This window comes from Gossypium raimondii, chromosome 11, assembly GCF_025698545.1.
Source record: "Gossypium raimondii isolate GPD5lz chromosome 11, ASM2569854v1, whole genome shotgun sequence".
Taxonomy (NCBI): domain Eukaryota; kingdom Viridiplantae; phylum Streptophyta; class Magnoliopsida; order Malvales; family Malvaceae; genus Gossypium; species Gossypium raimondii.
The window spans coordinates 62,984,092-62,998,379 of NC_068575.1; the positions used below are offsets into that span (position 1 = coordinate 62,984,092).

Below are 14,288 nucleotides of genomic sequence, written 5' to 3' on the forward strand. Positions count from 1 at the left end.
TTTTTCTCTTGAGATGTAAAAGTTTAAATTCTGGTATTACTCCTTATGGGTAATTCGCAAATTTAGTTTTATATTAATTTGGTATTTTAGTTGCATTTTGGAATTTTGAGATTTAGTCTTGATCCAAATGATTGTTTTTAAAATTTATGCATGTGTCACTCGCTCAAATCTAAAGGTTTGCTTAAAATGTAAAAAGTAAAACAGGCCAGATCTCGAATAAATATTTTTAAAATGAGATATTCAAATTATTATATTTATCTTTCATTCAAAATATCATTCCTTTATTATTGGATAATTATATTGATAAAACACATTATGAGAGAATATAAAATCAAATATTGAAAATCTCTTTTACCTTTGATAATTAGATAGCTTCTTCGCTCTTAAATAAACCCTGAGTTCTGGTAAGTCTTCTGATTTTTATTCTTTTTGGGTTGTTTTTCGTCACTGTTTTTCTTTGAGCCCGAATAGCATACATTCCGGTCTCGGTACACACACTTCTTATATCTGTTCCTATGAATAATATAACATAAAAATCTCGAAATCACTCTTTGGAAGTAAAACAATATTTGGAACAAGATAAAACTTTGGAAAGAAGATTCTACCGGTGGAATTCGGGCAAAGTCGGGCTAAAAGCTCGAATCGAGTATCGGATTCGCAATTCATTGTTCTTGTATGGATTTTGAATATCCATGTCGGAGACTATAAATCGGGACAGGGTCTAGTGAGTCTGGCCTGAAAAAATGAATGAAATAGAGAAGGACAAGAGCAGTAAGCATCTCCTGTTCCGAATATTGGAGTCGGGATGGCTTGAAGGAACAAAAGATGATGCAATGCTTCGTTGAATATAAAGAGTTGGAATCGTAGGTAGCAACTTTGACTTGTTTGTTGCCATCAGGACTTTGATGTTTCGACGAGCATCGTAGCCATCGAGCTGGTTCACGATTTGAAGCATGGTACGTTGAACCTCATTGTCTCCACCATCCCCCGATCGCATCGACTTCATCAAAGAACACAATGCATGCTTTCTTTGATCGTGCCATCTGCGGTTATTCGATAATGCCAAAATAAAATAAGTAGCGTAGAATAACTTTCAAGAGAAAAGTTAAACTGCTTATAACTTATACCTGCATATCTTGAGATTAAGAATAAGATATATATATATATATATATATATATATATATATATATATATATATATATATATATATATATATATATATAAGTGAAAGATCTCTAATTTTATAAAATATGTAGAGAGGAAATAAAGTCTTTTGATATTGGTGTATTTTGGTTTTCAAATGATGATATACCTGCTGATTTAATATATATTGTACATGGTAACCCTTTTATTTTGTTTCTTACCTCCTTATAATCAATATTCATGGTTCATATTTAGGATATTTTAATTTAATTCAATTACTAACACCATTTTCAATGTACTATTACATATTGTACATAACAACTGTTATATTTATTCAACATGAAAATAAATTAATATATTTAATTTTTTATAATTGAACTAAATTAAAGTTAATGTAAATTTGATATAATTTATTCCCACAACTATTTGTAATATAAAAGCACTATAATCACAATTTAAATATGTGAGATCAATAATTACAAATTATTCATTTGGTTTGATAGATGAAGGATTGTATGAAATAATAATATTATTCATTTCAATAGTTTAATGTTACATCAGCAATTTCATCCTGAATTTTAGAATTTTTATTAATTTGAGATGAAATTGCTGATGCGGTATTAAACCATTAAAAAGAAATCTGTTTTATACCATCATTTCTCCAGTTTGATAAGGAGAAATAAAACAAATTAGATTGCAGTGGTAATGGGGTTTATGCAATAAGCTATGTTATAGAAGAAAATGGTATACAAGCATGCAAATTAATTACGTATAAAAGAGTAGAGGTGAAAAGGAAAATGAACATGATCATTTTAATGCTAATTAAAGTTTCATTGTAAAGGGAGTTTTACAGCAACATTTTTTTTATAGCAAGCACACATAAATCATGAGGTCTGTTTTCTACATATAAAAAAAGCTTAGATTGCTTCAATATTACATTTACATTCTTAAATACAGTGTTTGTCAATTAATGCAGTGGAAACATCTACCAAAGCTTCCAATTAGTTTTTCCCTACAATGTGTTGATATAAATGATGGTTGAGGGGATTGACTCGTTTTTCGTGCCCCGTCCTTCAAATAACTAATGAAACTCTCAACAATAAAAACTATTGTCTTCATATTGAAGTAATTTGTCTTTAACTTCCGGTGAAGAGTTGGGACGGTTCACCTGAGTCTCCTTTTGTGAATCGTATATAGTTTTCTGTCCAAGTTAGAAATAAAATTTCGAAATAATGACAATTTAAGAGATAAATGACACTTAAAATACTTTTTATATCCTCAACAGTTTTACAAATAAAGATGTATATGTGATATATAGCTGAAAGATGGAGACATGCATGGGTGTTAGGAGGACCTGGGCACTGATAAGAAATCGAAGAAGGGAACAGCAGGCCTACTCTGATGTTCCTGATCCACCTCTTCACCGTCTCTCTTGCAGGTGTTGTCTGTCACTTCGCTTTCGTTGGAGTCTGTATTTACTTGAAGGAAATCGTAGAATTCGGTTGGCTGGGTTGTATCTGCTATTGCTACACATATAAGTATGAAATGTTAATTATTTGTTAAGAAAAAATATTCATGGTGAGAACATGATACAGGTAATATATTGGAAACAAAGCAAAACAAACCTTGAGTAGTGGTGGTAAGACTAGGGTTTGGATTGTGTGCGTAAAAGTGTTTGAAATAAGAGTAAGGAGGGAAAGCGTGCATGTAATTATTGTGGGGGAAAAGGGTGGTGCTTGTTATGTGATGTTGATGTGAGGTGGAAGTGGAAGTGGAAGTGGAAGGAGGAAGAGTTTTGGAAGAGGATCTTTGTCGGCGGCATCTACGAGCCATGATGACATGCCAATGGTTCTTGACGGCGTTATCAGTACGGCCAGGGAAAAGCCTTGCAATAACAGACCATCGATTGCCGTGGATCCGATGGGAAGCCAAAAGTCGTTCTTCTTCCTCTTCCGTGAAAGGGCTTCTATTGATTCTGGGATCTAACTGGTTGAACCATCTCAGCCTGCAGCTTTTGCCTGATCATATCAAAACTAATATATTTAAAAAACCTAGCTAGTTATGATATAAGTAGATGAAGAAGAATTGAAGCATAGGAGTAAGTAAGTAAATAAGATGGAAGACCTGATCGGCCTTGAAGCTTTTCGGCTATGGCGTTCCAATTATGAGGACCATAGCGTTGGACCAGGTCCAGCAGCTTGTCATCTTCAGCAGGCCTCCAGTGGCCTCTGGAGCACATCTGCTGATTGGCGATGAAGAAGCGTAGATAGGCTGCTAGAAGAAGAAGAAGAAGAAGAAGAAGGCAATTGAATTGTGATGTGGGTTAGTTGATGGAAAGTCTAGGCAAACCATACAAAAAACAAGGGTTGCTTGGTGAAATCAATTTGGTTCTCTTTTGCTTTCAACTTTCTAACCTACATCCCCTATTTTCTTATACTCAAAAACTATACAACCTGATATTATTGTAAAATGGTATGCCAGGTAAAGCATATGTTGGGAGATTTTTAGGTCTTCTCTCAGACCTAACAAACATTGCCACCCTCATCGCTAAGGCTACCATATTTTGGAAAATCAGAAATACCGGTTAGCAAACATTTGAATCATTTTCTTTTTGAAAATATTACGCTCATCTAAGAATAGGAATTTTAACCCAGTTTCATTCCATATTGATTTAGACTCACTGACTGTTCACCTATTTTACCTACAGAAACAGATGATGTGTTGTTGTTGCGGCTTCCGCTGCTATCTCCCAAAATAACTAATCTATGTTTTATCATTAATAATATCATACATGCTTTCTTTTATAATTAATTTTTAAAAAGGTCCCTTCAACTTCACCTTGTATATTAAGATTACTCAAATTTATAGCTTTTTTAAATGACCCATTTTAAACTAATTTGTCATCCCTACTACCAACTACCAACCTATTCCCTATGCATGCATTTCTGCTCCAATTCTTACCTTTCCCCATGTTTTCCATTATTTTGGGACCAATGATATAAGATGGTAGCCTTTCCACCAAATATATTCCTTCATTCTTACTATTGTCAGAAAACCACAAGTCTATTTCAGTGTGGAAATAAATATAGCAAAGAGTGCAACTCAATTATTTTTGAGCTTGTGGATAAGGATGTAAATTAGTAATCCATCCCCTGTAAACGTACATCTCATCTGATGCTGTCATATTAACTAGATGAGTTTTGTTCTAACCATATTTATTACAGAATCTCAAGTTTATATATATATTGCAGATCAATAAAGGCACTAAACATCCCTTTCTTTCGGCTCAAGTGTGGAATGATGTCGACGATGAAGATAATAGCAGCAAACATAATTTTGTCATGTTTAAAATTAAACAGGCAGTCCCAGAACAGTGGGGTCTTCAAAAAGTGCGGCAGCATTCACTACCAGAGCGGTCCAATAATATGGCAGCATTGCACATCAACAATTCTTCTTCAAATTTCAATCATTCCACCCACAAAGCCAGAAACCATTACATGCTAAGCAAAACCTACAACTCTAATCTATTTCACATCATCTTTCTGTTTGTTATGTTTTAATGACATATGATCGATGCTAATCAGCATTTGATAATATACATATACAACAACTTACTAATGCATTTGGCAGCTCATAGTTTAAGAATTATGGTAGGTTTAATCTGTAATGCCTTGGGATGCACTCTTGTTTCGGGTGTTATGTTTATGTTCATTATGGTTTGTCTGTTTGTTGGGAGCTGTTTAGTGTTTTTTGTAAGGAGTATGGCCAGGCGATCTGTTAGTGTTTCATGGTGGTCTCCACCTTATTAATAAATGTCAATTTCTCTGAGCAAAAAATAAATAATAATAAAGTCTTGCCTTGACCCATGCAACATCAAATATCACATATATGCTCTGTCGCCTGCCGTCAAGTTTTTGACCATGGAACATTATACAGTACTCTGAATATTGACCATGGCATTGAACACATATATTATATTATATGCTGTCATGAATGGGGGGGGGGGTCTCCAGGTGTTTTATAGGCTTTGATGAAGCTGGAACTTAGAGACATGGGCAGAGAAATAAGAGAAATAGGTTAGTAGCCAATCATTAATCAGGATTTGAAAAAGGACGATATTATTAACAAATGAACTTGTGCAACCACAACCATATGATTAAGCTGCAGATACCGCCACACCATTCAAAACCCCTAACAAGGATAATAAATATCTGAAGCTCTCAATTAGCTGCTTTTAATATTAACTTCTTGATCGACCATTACTGAGTGGTCAACAAACTTCAACTTTACCCCAACCGAAAGTTACGTTTCAATTCTAACAAAGGGAATCAATTATAGGAATCTAAGGTCTTCCCACGGTAGATTATACCTTCCCTTTTATTGTCAATAAATCAAATATTAAACCAATTAATCCAACATAACTTCTCAAATCATGTGTCAAAGGAATGTAGCCTCTTTCTTTTTTTTTACTTAAAACTCCGACAAGAAAAGGTTCACATTACGAGATAGAGCAGATGCATCAGAGCCTCTATTGATGATTTTCAGTATTTACATAAGACATGAAAAAGACTACCACCCACACTTCAACTTAATATCCTTGTATATCTGAAAATGAAATATTAAATCCCATCTTCAAAATAAATAAGTTTGGTGCCATAAAAATTACAGTGGATGTTCCTTGATGTATGTATGTATGTAGTCATACATTTGCCACACACCAATCTGGACAACCGGTGTCTATTAAACAGAACAGTGTAAGATGTCACACTGCTCTCTTTAGAACATTTTCCCGATACCCTCTTTCCTAGGAATAGATTCATTGACATCCATTCGCTGCCAGTTCCCCACCAAGGGGGCCATTTGGTCAACCTTGTCAAACAACCCAAGGAGTCCACCTGTGTGTACAAAGAGGACCTTTCTCCCCTCCCACTTGTTTGGATTCTCAGCCATATCTTTCATCATCCCATAAGCAGCTTTCCCACTAAGCACAAAAAAAAAAAAACCAAACGACTCAAAAGAAATCTTCCTTTCCAAAATAGAACCTGTAGATAACTCTAGGTCTAAGAAAATGCTAGGTTCTGTTGAACAAAAAAAAAAAAGAAATTGCTAGGTTCTAATTGCACCGTGCTAATTATCGAACATGTAATTCAAATCTCATTGGAAGATAAGTTAGATTACGCCAGCCAATTTCATCAAGAAATATACTTTATGGCTGAAGGTGTTTTCAAGTAAAACATGCTCTAATTTACTGTGAAAATCACGACACTAATTTCAACCAAGTTAAACTTTTTGTTGCCATATGCATGTATAAGGCATGTGACCAAAAGTATAAAACCTGAATATCATAGCAACATCTTAGCCACATGGGAAAAGATACCAACAAAAGACATGGTTTTCCTCTTTCGTTGACATTAGCTCAATAACTATGAGAAGATTCTAGTTTTCCTCTAAAAAAACACTCATACGAAGAAAGGAAGAAAATTAAAATTGCCAATAGTAAAGATAACTTTTATACCTGTATACAGGGTCAAGAACAACACCCGTTGCAGCAGCAACTTCCTTCACAAATTTAAGCTCCTCAGAAGTGTTAATTGCATAACCCAGTCCTTTAGCCTGTAAAGAGTTTTTACAACATTATACATATTCCATCCAATAAATTACAGCATGTTCATGGCATCTGTCATGTTATCAGAAAATTTAAACTTTAGCTACAAGAATTTCTCTCCATCTTATGCATATAATAAAACCAAATAGGTATAGGCTACAAATTAGACGTTGACCAGAATGACCGGCACAACTGTCCGAACTCAACCCAACCTGATTTCACACCAAAGTAAAAAAGCTAAACCACCTGATGTGTACCCAAAACCTAACCTGAAACTTACAAGGAAAATATCCTTCAGCCAATATGAGAGACACCTCAAGAATTCAACAATGAAAGAATTTCCTGATTGTCTCCCATAGGATGTTAACTTCATATGATTTATCACAACATTTGCAAGTTGATTTATCATTATCTTTGCTTATTACCAAGTTTTCATGCAACTTGATTAGTCCAAGTAGTGTCTATATAGTAGACTTCATCTCCAAGATTAGTTTGTATATCTAAATATGGGAGTATATGCCATTCGCGGTTAACCTTTTATTTTGATTTCACTCTAGTCCCTGATGTTTGTGTTGTCTCCTTTCGTCCCCAACCTTTAAAGTGGTTGTCTTCTTGCTTTTCCTAAAATAATTTTATTAACACTAATGTAACATCCATATTGTAGCTCACAATGTGTTTGCATTCCATTGGTAAGCCGCATGGTCATTTTTATAAATTATGAATAGAAAGATGTGACAAAAGGACTAAAATGAAACATTTTAAAAGGTTAAGACCCAGAAACTTCAAATTTCAACTATAAAGAATTATGCTACTTATACTAGTTTGCTGTTGAGATTTAGATCCTAAAACAAATAAGGTTTTAAGCCTATTCCAGATACTTGATATTTCTGAAGCATGGAAATTAGCAAACAAATCTAAACAAAACAAATAATATGTCTACACTTACAACAGACACAAAACATAGAGTAATGTAGGGAAACTACAAAAAGCTGAGTGATGAACAAAACAAATATAAGGCATTAAAACTTTCTCCACGATAGGTATGAGGGCTTGTAAAAAAGAACCAACATAAAATGAAGAATTCATTCAACATCATCAGAGCATGCATGTTAAATTTACCGCACAGCTAAGAAGTATCATTTATTATATCTTAAAAGAGAAAAAATGTCAAAAATCCAAGGGACATGTTAAATCTCACATTTATAATGCTGACAATATCACGTGCATTAACACCTGCTTGAAGTCCATCAATCAAGTCTTGAACAAAGTCATAGAAGTAATCAGGATCATCACAAACGCAAAATGCATGAACCTAAGTTGTCAGTAAAACATCATAAAAATCAGTTTGCCTGTGCAGAAATGTATGCGTTAATATATAAATAAGAATACACACTTTTGCCTTCAAGGCTCCAAGCCATGATCCCAATGAAAGACCAGCAATGGTACCACCACTAAAAATCAATAATACAAAAAATTGTCACTCAACATTGCTTTTGTCTATAGCCTGGATCCAAGCTCAGATGTTAGTCAACATAAAACCTAAATTAATTAAAGATCACAAGTCTAATAAAACTTCAACGCACTTACGACCACGCCTCTCCAAAATGGACCCCTGACTTAAATTCCTTTAGCACAAAATAAAAAGGAATACTATACGGTAAGGAAGTAAAAAAAGTCAACATCACCGCTGCAAGAACAAACAAATCAACTAAAAAAAAGGTCTTAAACTTTAAAAGAAATAAACCAATTTTGATGAATGAAAACTAAATGTACCCAAAAACATAATTGACAATAGCTTCAATTATGGTACAGTTACACTCTCATAGTTTTAACGCTTTAGTAATGTTCAGATATCGGATTCACTATTACCATAAACACAAATTAACTAAAATGTTAATGAGGCATCAAAGTTTCCGATTGAAGAAAGGTTTTGTTTATTTCTTGAAATGCTAAGTATTGTCAATGATCAAATCTGAAAAGTCATTCATTGACAATGAAATTATTTGAGTAGAATAGAACCTGCCACATGCTACAACAATATCGTCAAATTTTACTCTGTTGCTTCTTATCTGAAGTTGCTCCTCAATTTCCCTCATTGCCTCAATATATCCCCTAAAGATAGAAAATTTGTTAAATGTTTGTATTGGATTTAGAAAAGGAATAAATACTTCAAAAGTTTAGCAAACATTGACAAGGAGAAAAGAAGATCAAGGAACTTATAGTACAATATCCTTGAAAAATAAAACACTGAATTTATTAAGGCCCTATAGTTAACTGCTTGAGTAAAGGATCGTAAGTTCTTTCAATCTGAATGATCCATACATGTATCTTGGTATTAGAGCAATCAACTTCAAGACCAAAGAAACAGTTCCATACCAAACAAGTACAAGCTTTGTAAAACATTTGGAGAGAAATTTTATCCAGTTCAATGAAAAATTAAAACAATTTGGTATTACAGCAACAAGTGGACCTTATCAATTTAATTAAAGTTTCAATGATCATGCATATAATAAAATTTTTTGTTTGCACAAATGAACCTTAACCCATGGTCCATTGAGCGCTAATTAAATTAATTGAAGTTGTTAGGGATTTCACGCAGTTTTAGTGTATATTTATAGTCTTGGTCCAAAGTTATTATTTTAGAGAATATAGTCCATATAAAACAAGTTATCATTTAAGAAAGAAAAAACTGAAAATACCAATGACCAAAAACAAAAAGCTTTTCTCTTGTTATGCACCTATAGCATAAAGTTTGTAAGAAAAATTAGTTTGTAAGAGAACAGATACTGATTTTCTGCAGCTTTCAAAGCAAATAGTTCAACTAAGATGACATGTGACAGAAAAGAGAGAATAAACTATGACAGAAGCTCACCAGGTACCCAGGGAGTTTGATCCACCAACAGGAATAACATAAGGCCTCCGGCCTTCCTTTAACAATTGTTCTTTCAAAACATTAGTAAGGGCCTAACCAAAATTTCAAATAGGCAGAATTAGAATACCACATAATGCATTACAGCATTCGCACATAAGAATTATCAATTCAATCATATATCTGATGGATCCTGCAATGTAGAAGCAGGATCATTGGTGATATGTATCTCAGAAACATTCTCAAGAAATCATTAACAAACTCTTATTTCAGCCATCTAATGAAGCAACCCCAAAATCGAATCTGCTAGTCAACTCAAAATCCATGTCTAAGGTCAAAGTATCTAAAAATAATTGAAAACAAGCAAAGAGTCATATTATAATAGATACATTATTACATATCCCCCACTCAGTAATAAATGAAAACCGGAATACATTTATAAAACAATTAATGTGTTAGCAAATAGCTTTTCTGTTCCTCGCAATCCAAATGCAAATTAGCATCAGCTTTTTGGCAATTACTAATTAGGCTCAGCACTACAATAAGTATAGTTAGCAAATAAAATATGGCAATGAGAAAGTCAGAAACTAACAACACTCCCTATTTTTGCATATTCTTCTTTTGAAATAAGTTGAATATGAGCGCCCATAAAACGCTCCACCAGCAGATTTCCAGTCAATCCGGGATCTTTATCAACAAGAAGCTGCAACAGGAAACTGGTTAAGCAAAAGAATAATCGTAGCAGGAGAAACAAATAATATTAGAAAGGTAAAAGAAAAGAAACAGTAGAACCTTAGAGGTGCGGAGTATGAGATAGGAGTCTAGATTCAAATACTTAGCAGCGACAGCGGTGGCGCGGCAGTGGTTGCTTTGGATGCCGCCGATTGTAATGATGCAATCAGCACCCTGTGCCACTGCTTCCGCCAATAAGAACTCCAATTTCCTTACTTTGTTACCGCTCAATTGCATACCTGAAAGATCGTCACGCTGCATGCACTAAGATCGTGAGTACCAAAAAGCAAACAAATATTAAATTAAAGAAAAAGAGAGAAAGAGAGCAAAAATTACCTTCAACCAAACTTCCGTGTTTTGGGGCAAATTAGGCAGATTCCACTTGTGAATTGGAGTAGGAAGCTGAAAAAGCGAAGGAATAAGATTAGGGTGTTTCGCAGAGGCAATGAAAATGAATGAAAGGTAGAGATAGAGTAGTTACATGGGCGAGGGAGAAGACATGGGAAGGGATTGGTTTGAGATGGGAGGCCCAAGTAGGAGGAGAGTAGGGCTTCTTGCTGAGGAAATCATCAAAGCTTAAGCCCTTAGCTTTGGAGGTGTCGTCGTTGGTTTCCATTGCGCGAGAGGGAGAGCAACAGACTCTGCTGGGTTTGGATTTTCCAAGGACTGTAATAGACTGGTTGAAAACAGGCAGATGTAAGGGCGATGGATTTGCACTCAGCCTAGCTGTAGCTGACCACAACATTGCACTAATGTCCTTTTGCTATGATGTAGAAATACTACGACACACGGGCCTTTAATAAATTGCACTCGAGGAAGCCATTTTTCGTTGCAGCCTCAATTTTTTTTTTCTTTTGTATAATTCGTAACCGAAATGATGTTATTTGCAATATCATCAACAGTCAGTAGTAACAAACACATACTAATGACTACCACGTAGTTGTGTTTACTGTAAAAGTATTTACATGGTTATTGTAATAGCATGATGGAATTTTTAATATAATTAATTTGTTTTTTTATTTAATCTATATTATAAGGGTTAATTTATTTAAGTCGAGAAGGTAAGATGTAATCTAATTCATATTATAAGAGCTTATATGATAACCCAAGTTATTATCGGAGAAAGTGAACACCCACATATTAGGGTTTAAATGTGGTTTTAGCTAAAATTAAGGTCACCATTAAAATGGTAAAATTCAATAATCAAGACCATGATATTTTGAATTTAAATTTCATCATGTGTATATATATTATATAAAAATTTTTTTGATAATTTTATAAAAAGAAATTGAGATAGAATTAATATTTAGAAAATGATATAGACCTTTATTAATTTTTCATTGAATCCACTTGTGTTTTATAATTTACATAAAATAAACATAGGTAATTAATAAAATGTAAAATTGGCAAGGTTCACATTATTTGATTATTATAATTAAGGCCAAAAATAAATTGAATCCTAATGAAAAAATGGATTCAATTGTTAAAATTTTCATATATTACTTTTTCATGTTTTAATTTTTAATAAAAATATCATATTTTTCACTATGTAGGATAATTGTAGCGTGACACATGATAAAAATAATTAAAAAAGAGAGACAATCAGACATTAATTATTGCCCGGCCCAATTAATGAGCCCAAACGCCCAATAAGCCCAACAGCCCAGAACCCAGTCAAGGGTTTGAAACGAAACCCTAGCCAAGCCTAGCACCGCGCCCATCCCTCTGCCATCATCATTCGTTTTGTCCCATCGCCACCACCGCTACTAGCTTCATCAACGCCGCAAAAAATGATAGAAAAAAGCGAGCACGCATAGATAGTGCAAGACAAAGAAAATACAATCAAAATACAATGGAAAAGGATATAAAAGCCAAACAATATCTCTGACAATTTTTTTACATGCGTTTTGAATTCAAAAAGGAAAACAGATCAAAAAGGTTGACTCCAGTTTATTCTTCTCTGTTCTTGTTTCTTATTTACTTTACTCTTTATTTATTGTTTATTTTTTTCCGCAATCGTTCAACAAAGAAAAAGGAACTGAAAGGGAAAGGAGTAAATACCTTACCGCTTCGACGGGCTGGTGTCGGAACCCCACCCTTGCCGTCGTCGGAGTCGAGCCAAAAGGGGCGTTTCATCCCTTTTCCTTTTGATCTCACGGTTGAGAAGGCTTAGCCTTCGGGGACGCCGCAAAAGGGGGAGGCCTAGGGGCCGTTCTCGCGCAACTCCGGCCATTGGCCATGGAGGCGGAGATGGCGGCCTGAGCTTAAGGGCCGAGAGAGGCGTGGGGAGGAAAGCATTCGGGCTCTCAGTTTTCCTTTTTTGTTTGTTTAAAAAATGAATAGAGGCTATCAGATTAGGGTATTTCTTGGGCCTTATGTGTTGTCTGAAACGACGCCGTTTGGAGTCTGATCAATGGCTCCAAAACGGCGCCGTATTGAGCGCGACCCGCTCGTTGACCCGATGGATCCCAAGGATCCGCGTGTTTTGGACCGAGGTCTATTTACCCTTCATCCTTCCGCTTCGGGCTTCCTCCAATCTGTCCTGTTTTAGTTTTTTCTTTTTACTTTTCTCCCCGGATTTTGCATTTTTTTATTTAGTCCGTTTTTATTGTTTTTTTAAGTAATTAGTTTTATTACCATTATTATTATTATTATTATTATTATTATTATTATTATTATTATCATTATTGCTTTTATTTTTATTATTTGCCTTTATTGTTTACCCATTTATACTGTTTTTGATTATGATATATGTGTACATACCTATATACATACTTACACTTTAATACATTCTATAATTTATACATATACATTCATATTGTCATAGTATGTGTACGCATAACTTTCCAAGTTTACTTACATATGTATATCTACTTAGATATATATTATTTATACTTTATACTTTAATATACGAATACACATATTTTATTTTTATGAATACCTATACATATTTATCTTTTATTATTTTATGTATATAGCCGCATGTCTATATATATATATTTTTTAATTTTCATAAATACATACCTATATACTTTATATCTTATTTATTTATATATCCTTGTATATATATACTTTTATATATTTTATAATGCATACATGCACATAATATATATATACGTTTTATTTTTATAAAAATATATACATATACCTACCTTTATATTTTATATATTTCATAACTTTGTACATACACATAAATGTACACATACATATTTACACATATTTTTACGTACATAGATTTTTACATTCTCATAATTTTATGCACACATATATCTTTTTACTTTTTTATATTCGTATTCATTTAGTTATTTATTTCATTTATGTTATTGATTTGAATGAATGCTTTAATTTTATTCGCTTGTATACATTGCTATTTCGTATGTTATTGATTCATACTTTGTATTTATCTTATTTACGTTGCAATTGTTCTTATTATTTTGCACTATTGTATTCAATATCGCCTTGTTATGAGTATTAACATCGTTTTTTATTATTTCATGTTAGATTAATTCATTTCAATACATAAATTACAATTTTTGAATAAGCAAAATATCGTGTTTAGATTTGAGAATGTCGTACCCTAACTTACTGGGTTTCGATTTTCACAATAAATCTAAATACACGAATCTTTCAAACTCAAGTTTTAAATGATCTCGGGATTTAAAAAGAATCGCATCCTAACTTACTGGTTGTGACCTCACTTTCAAATCCGAGATAGCTAAAAATACTTTTTAAATAAGCATTTTTTTTGTATATTGGGAATTCGAGATATTGTGTCCTAACTTACTGGATACGATTCTCTTTCTCGATTAACATAAAATATGCTTCTTTTCCCAAATTTTTAATGTTTAGTACAATGGATCGTATTTTTAAAATTTTTCAAGTTTTCAATTCTCGACATCAAGACATTAGATAATTAACTAGGTACCAATTTCTGGGCG

At 33.5% G+C, this 14,288-nt stretch overlaps 2 protein-coding genes across 4 annotated transcripts; both read right to left on the minus strand.

The window, feature by feature from the left end:
- Positions 1-2,024: 2,024 nt before the first annotated feature.
- LOC105801691 (transcription factor MYB54) lies at positions 2,025-3,737 on the minus strand. Of its 3 annotated transcripts, none has more exons than XM_012632917.2 (4): positions 3,269-3,737; positions 2,770-3,162; positions 2,499-2,661; positions 2,025-2,345 (listed from the first exon to the last, which is right to left on the minus strand). In XM_012632917.2, the coding sequence occupies exons 1-4, from the start codon at positions 3,381-3,383 to the stop codon at positions 2,309-2,311; spliced, it is 708 nt and encodes a 235-aa protein (XP_012488371.1). In that variant the 5' UTR covers positions 3,384-3,737; the 3' UTR covers positions 2,025-2,308. The 3 variants fall into 3 exon arrangements, with proteins under 3 accessions (XP_012488371.1, XP_052479366.1, XP_012488370.1); XM_052623406.1 differs by having other exon boundaries at positions 2,499-2,664; XM_012632916.2 differs by having other exon boundaries at positions 2,499-2,670; positions 3,269-3,730.
- Positions 3,738-5,650: 1,913 nt separating this feature from the next.
- Positions 5,651-11,133, minus strand: LOC105801690 (bifunctional D-cysteine desulfhydrase/1-aminocyclopropane-1-carboxylate deaminase, mitochondrial). The gene is made up of 10 exons (XM_012632913.2): positions 10,832-11,133; positions 10,687-10,752; positions 10,411-10,605; positions 10,211-10,321; positions 9,622-9,713; positions 8,769-8,861; positions 8,143-8,200; positions 7,948-8,061; positions 6,660-6,757; positions 5,651-6,125 (listed from the first exon to the last, which is right to left on the minus strand). The coding sequence occupies exons 1-10, from the start codon at positions 11,093-11,095 to the stop codon at positions 5,921-5,923; spliced, it is 1,296 nt and encodes a 431-aa protein (XP_012488367.1). The 5' UTR covers positions 11,096-11,133; the 3' UTR covers positions 5,651-5,920.
- Positions 11,134-14,288: the final 3,155 nt, after the last annotated feature.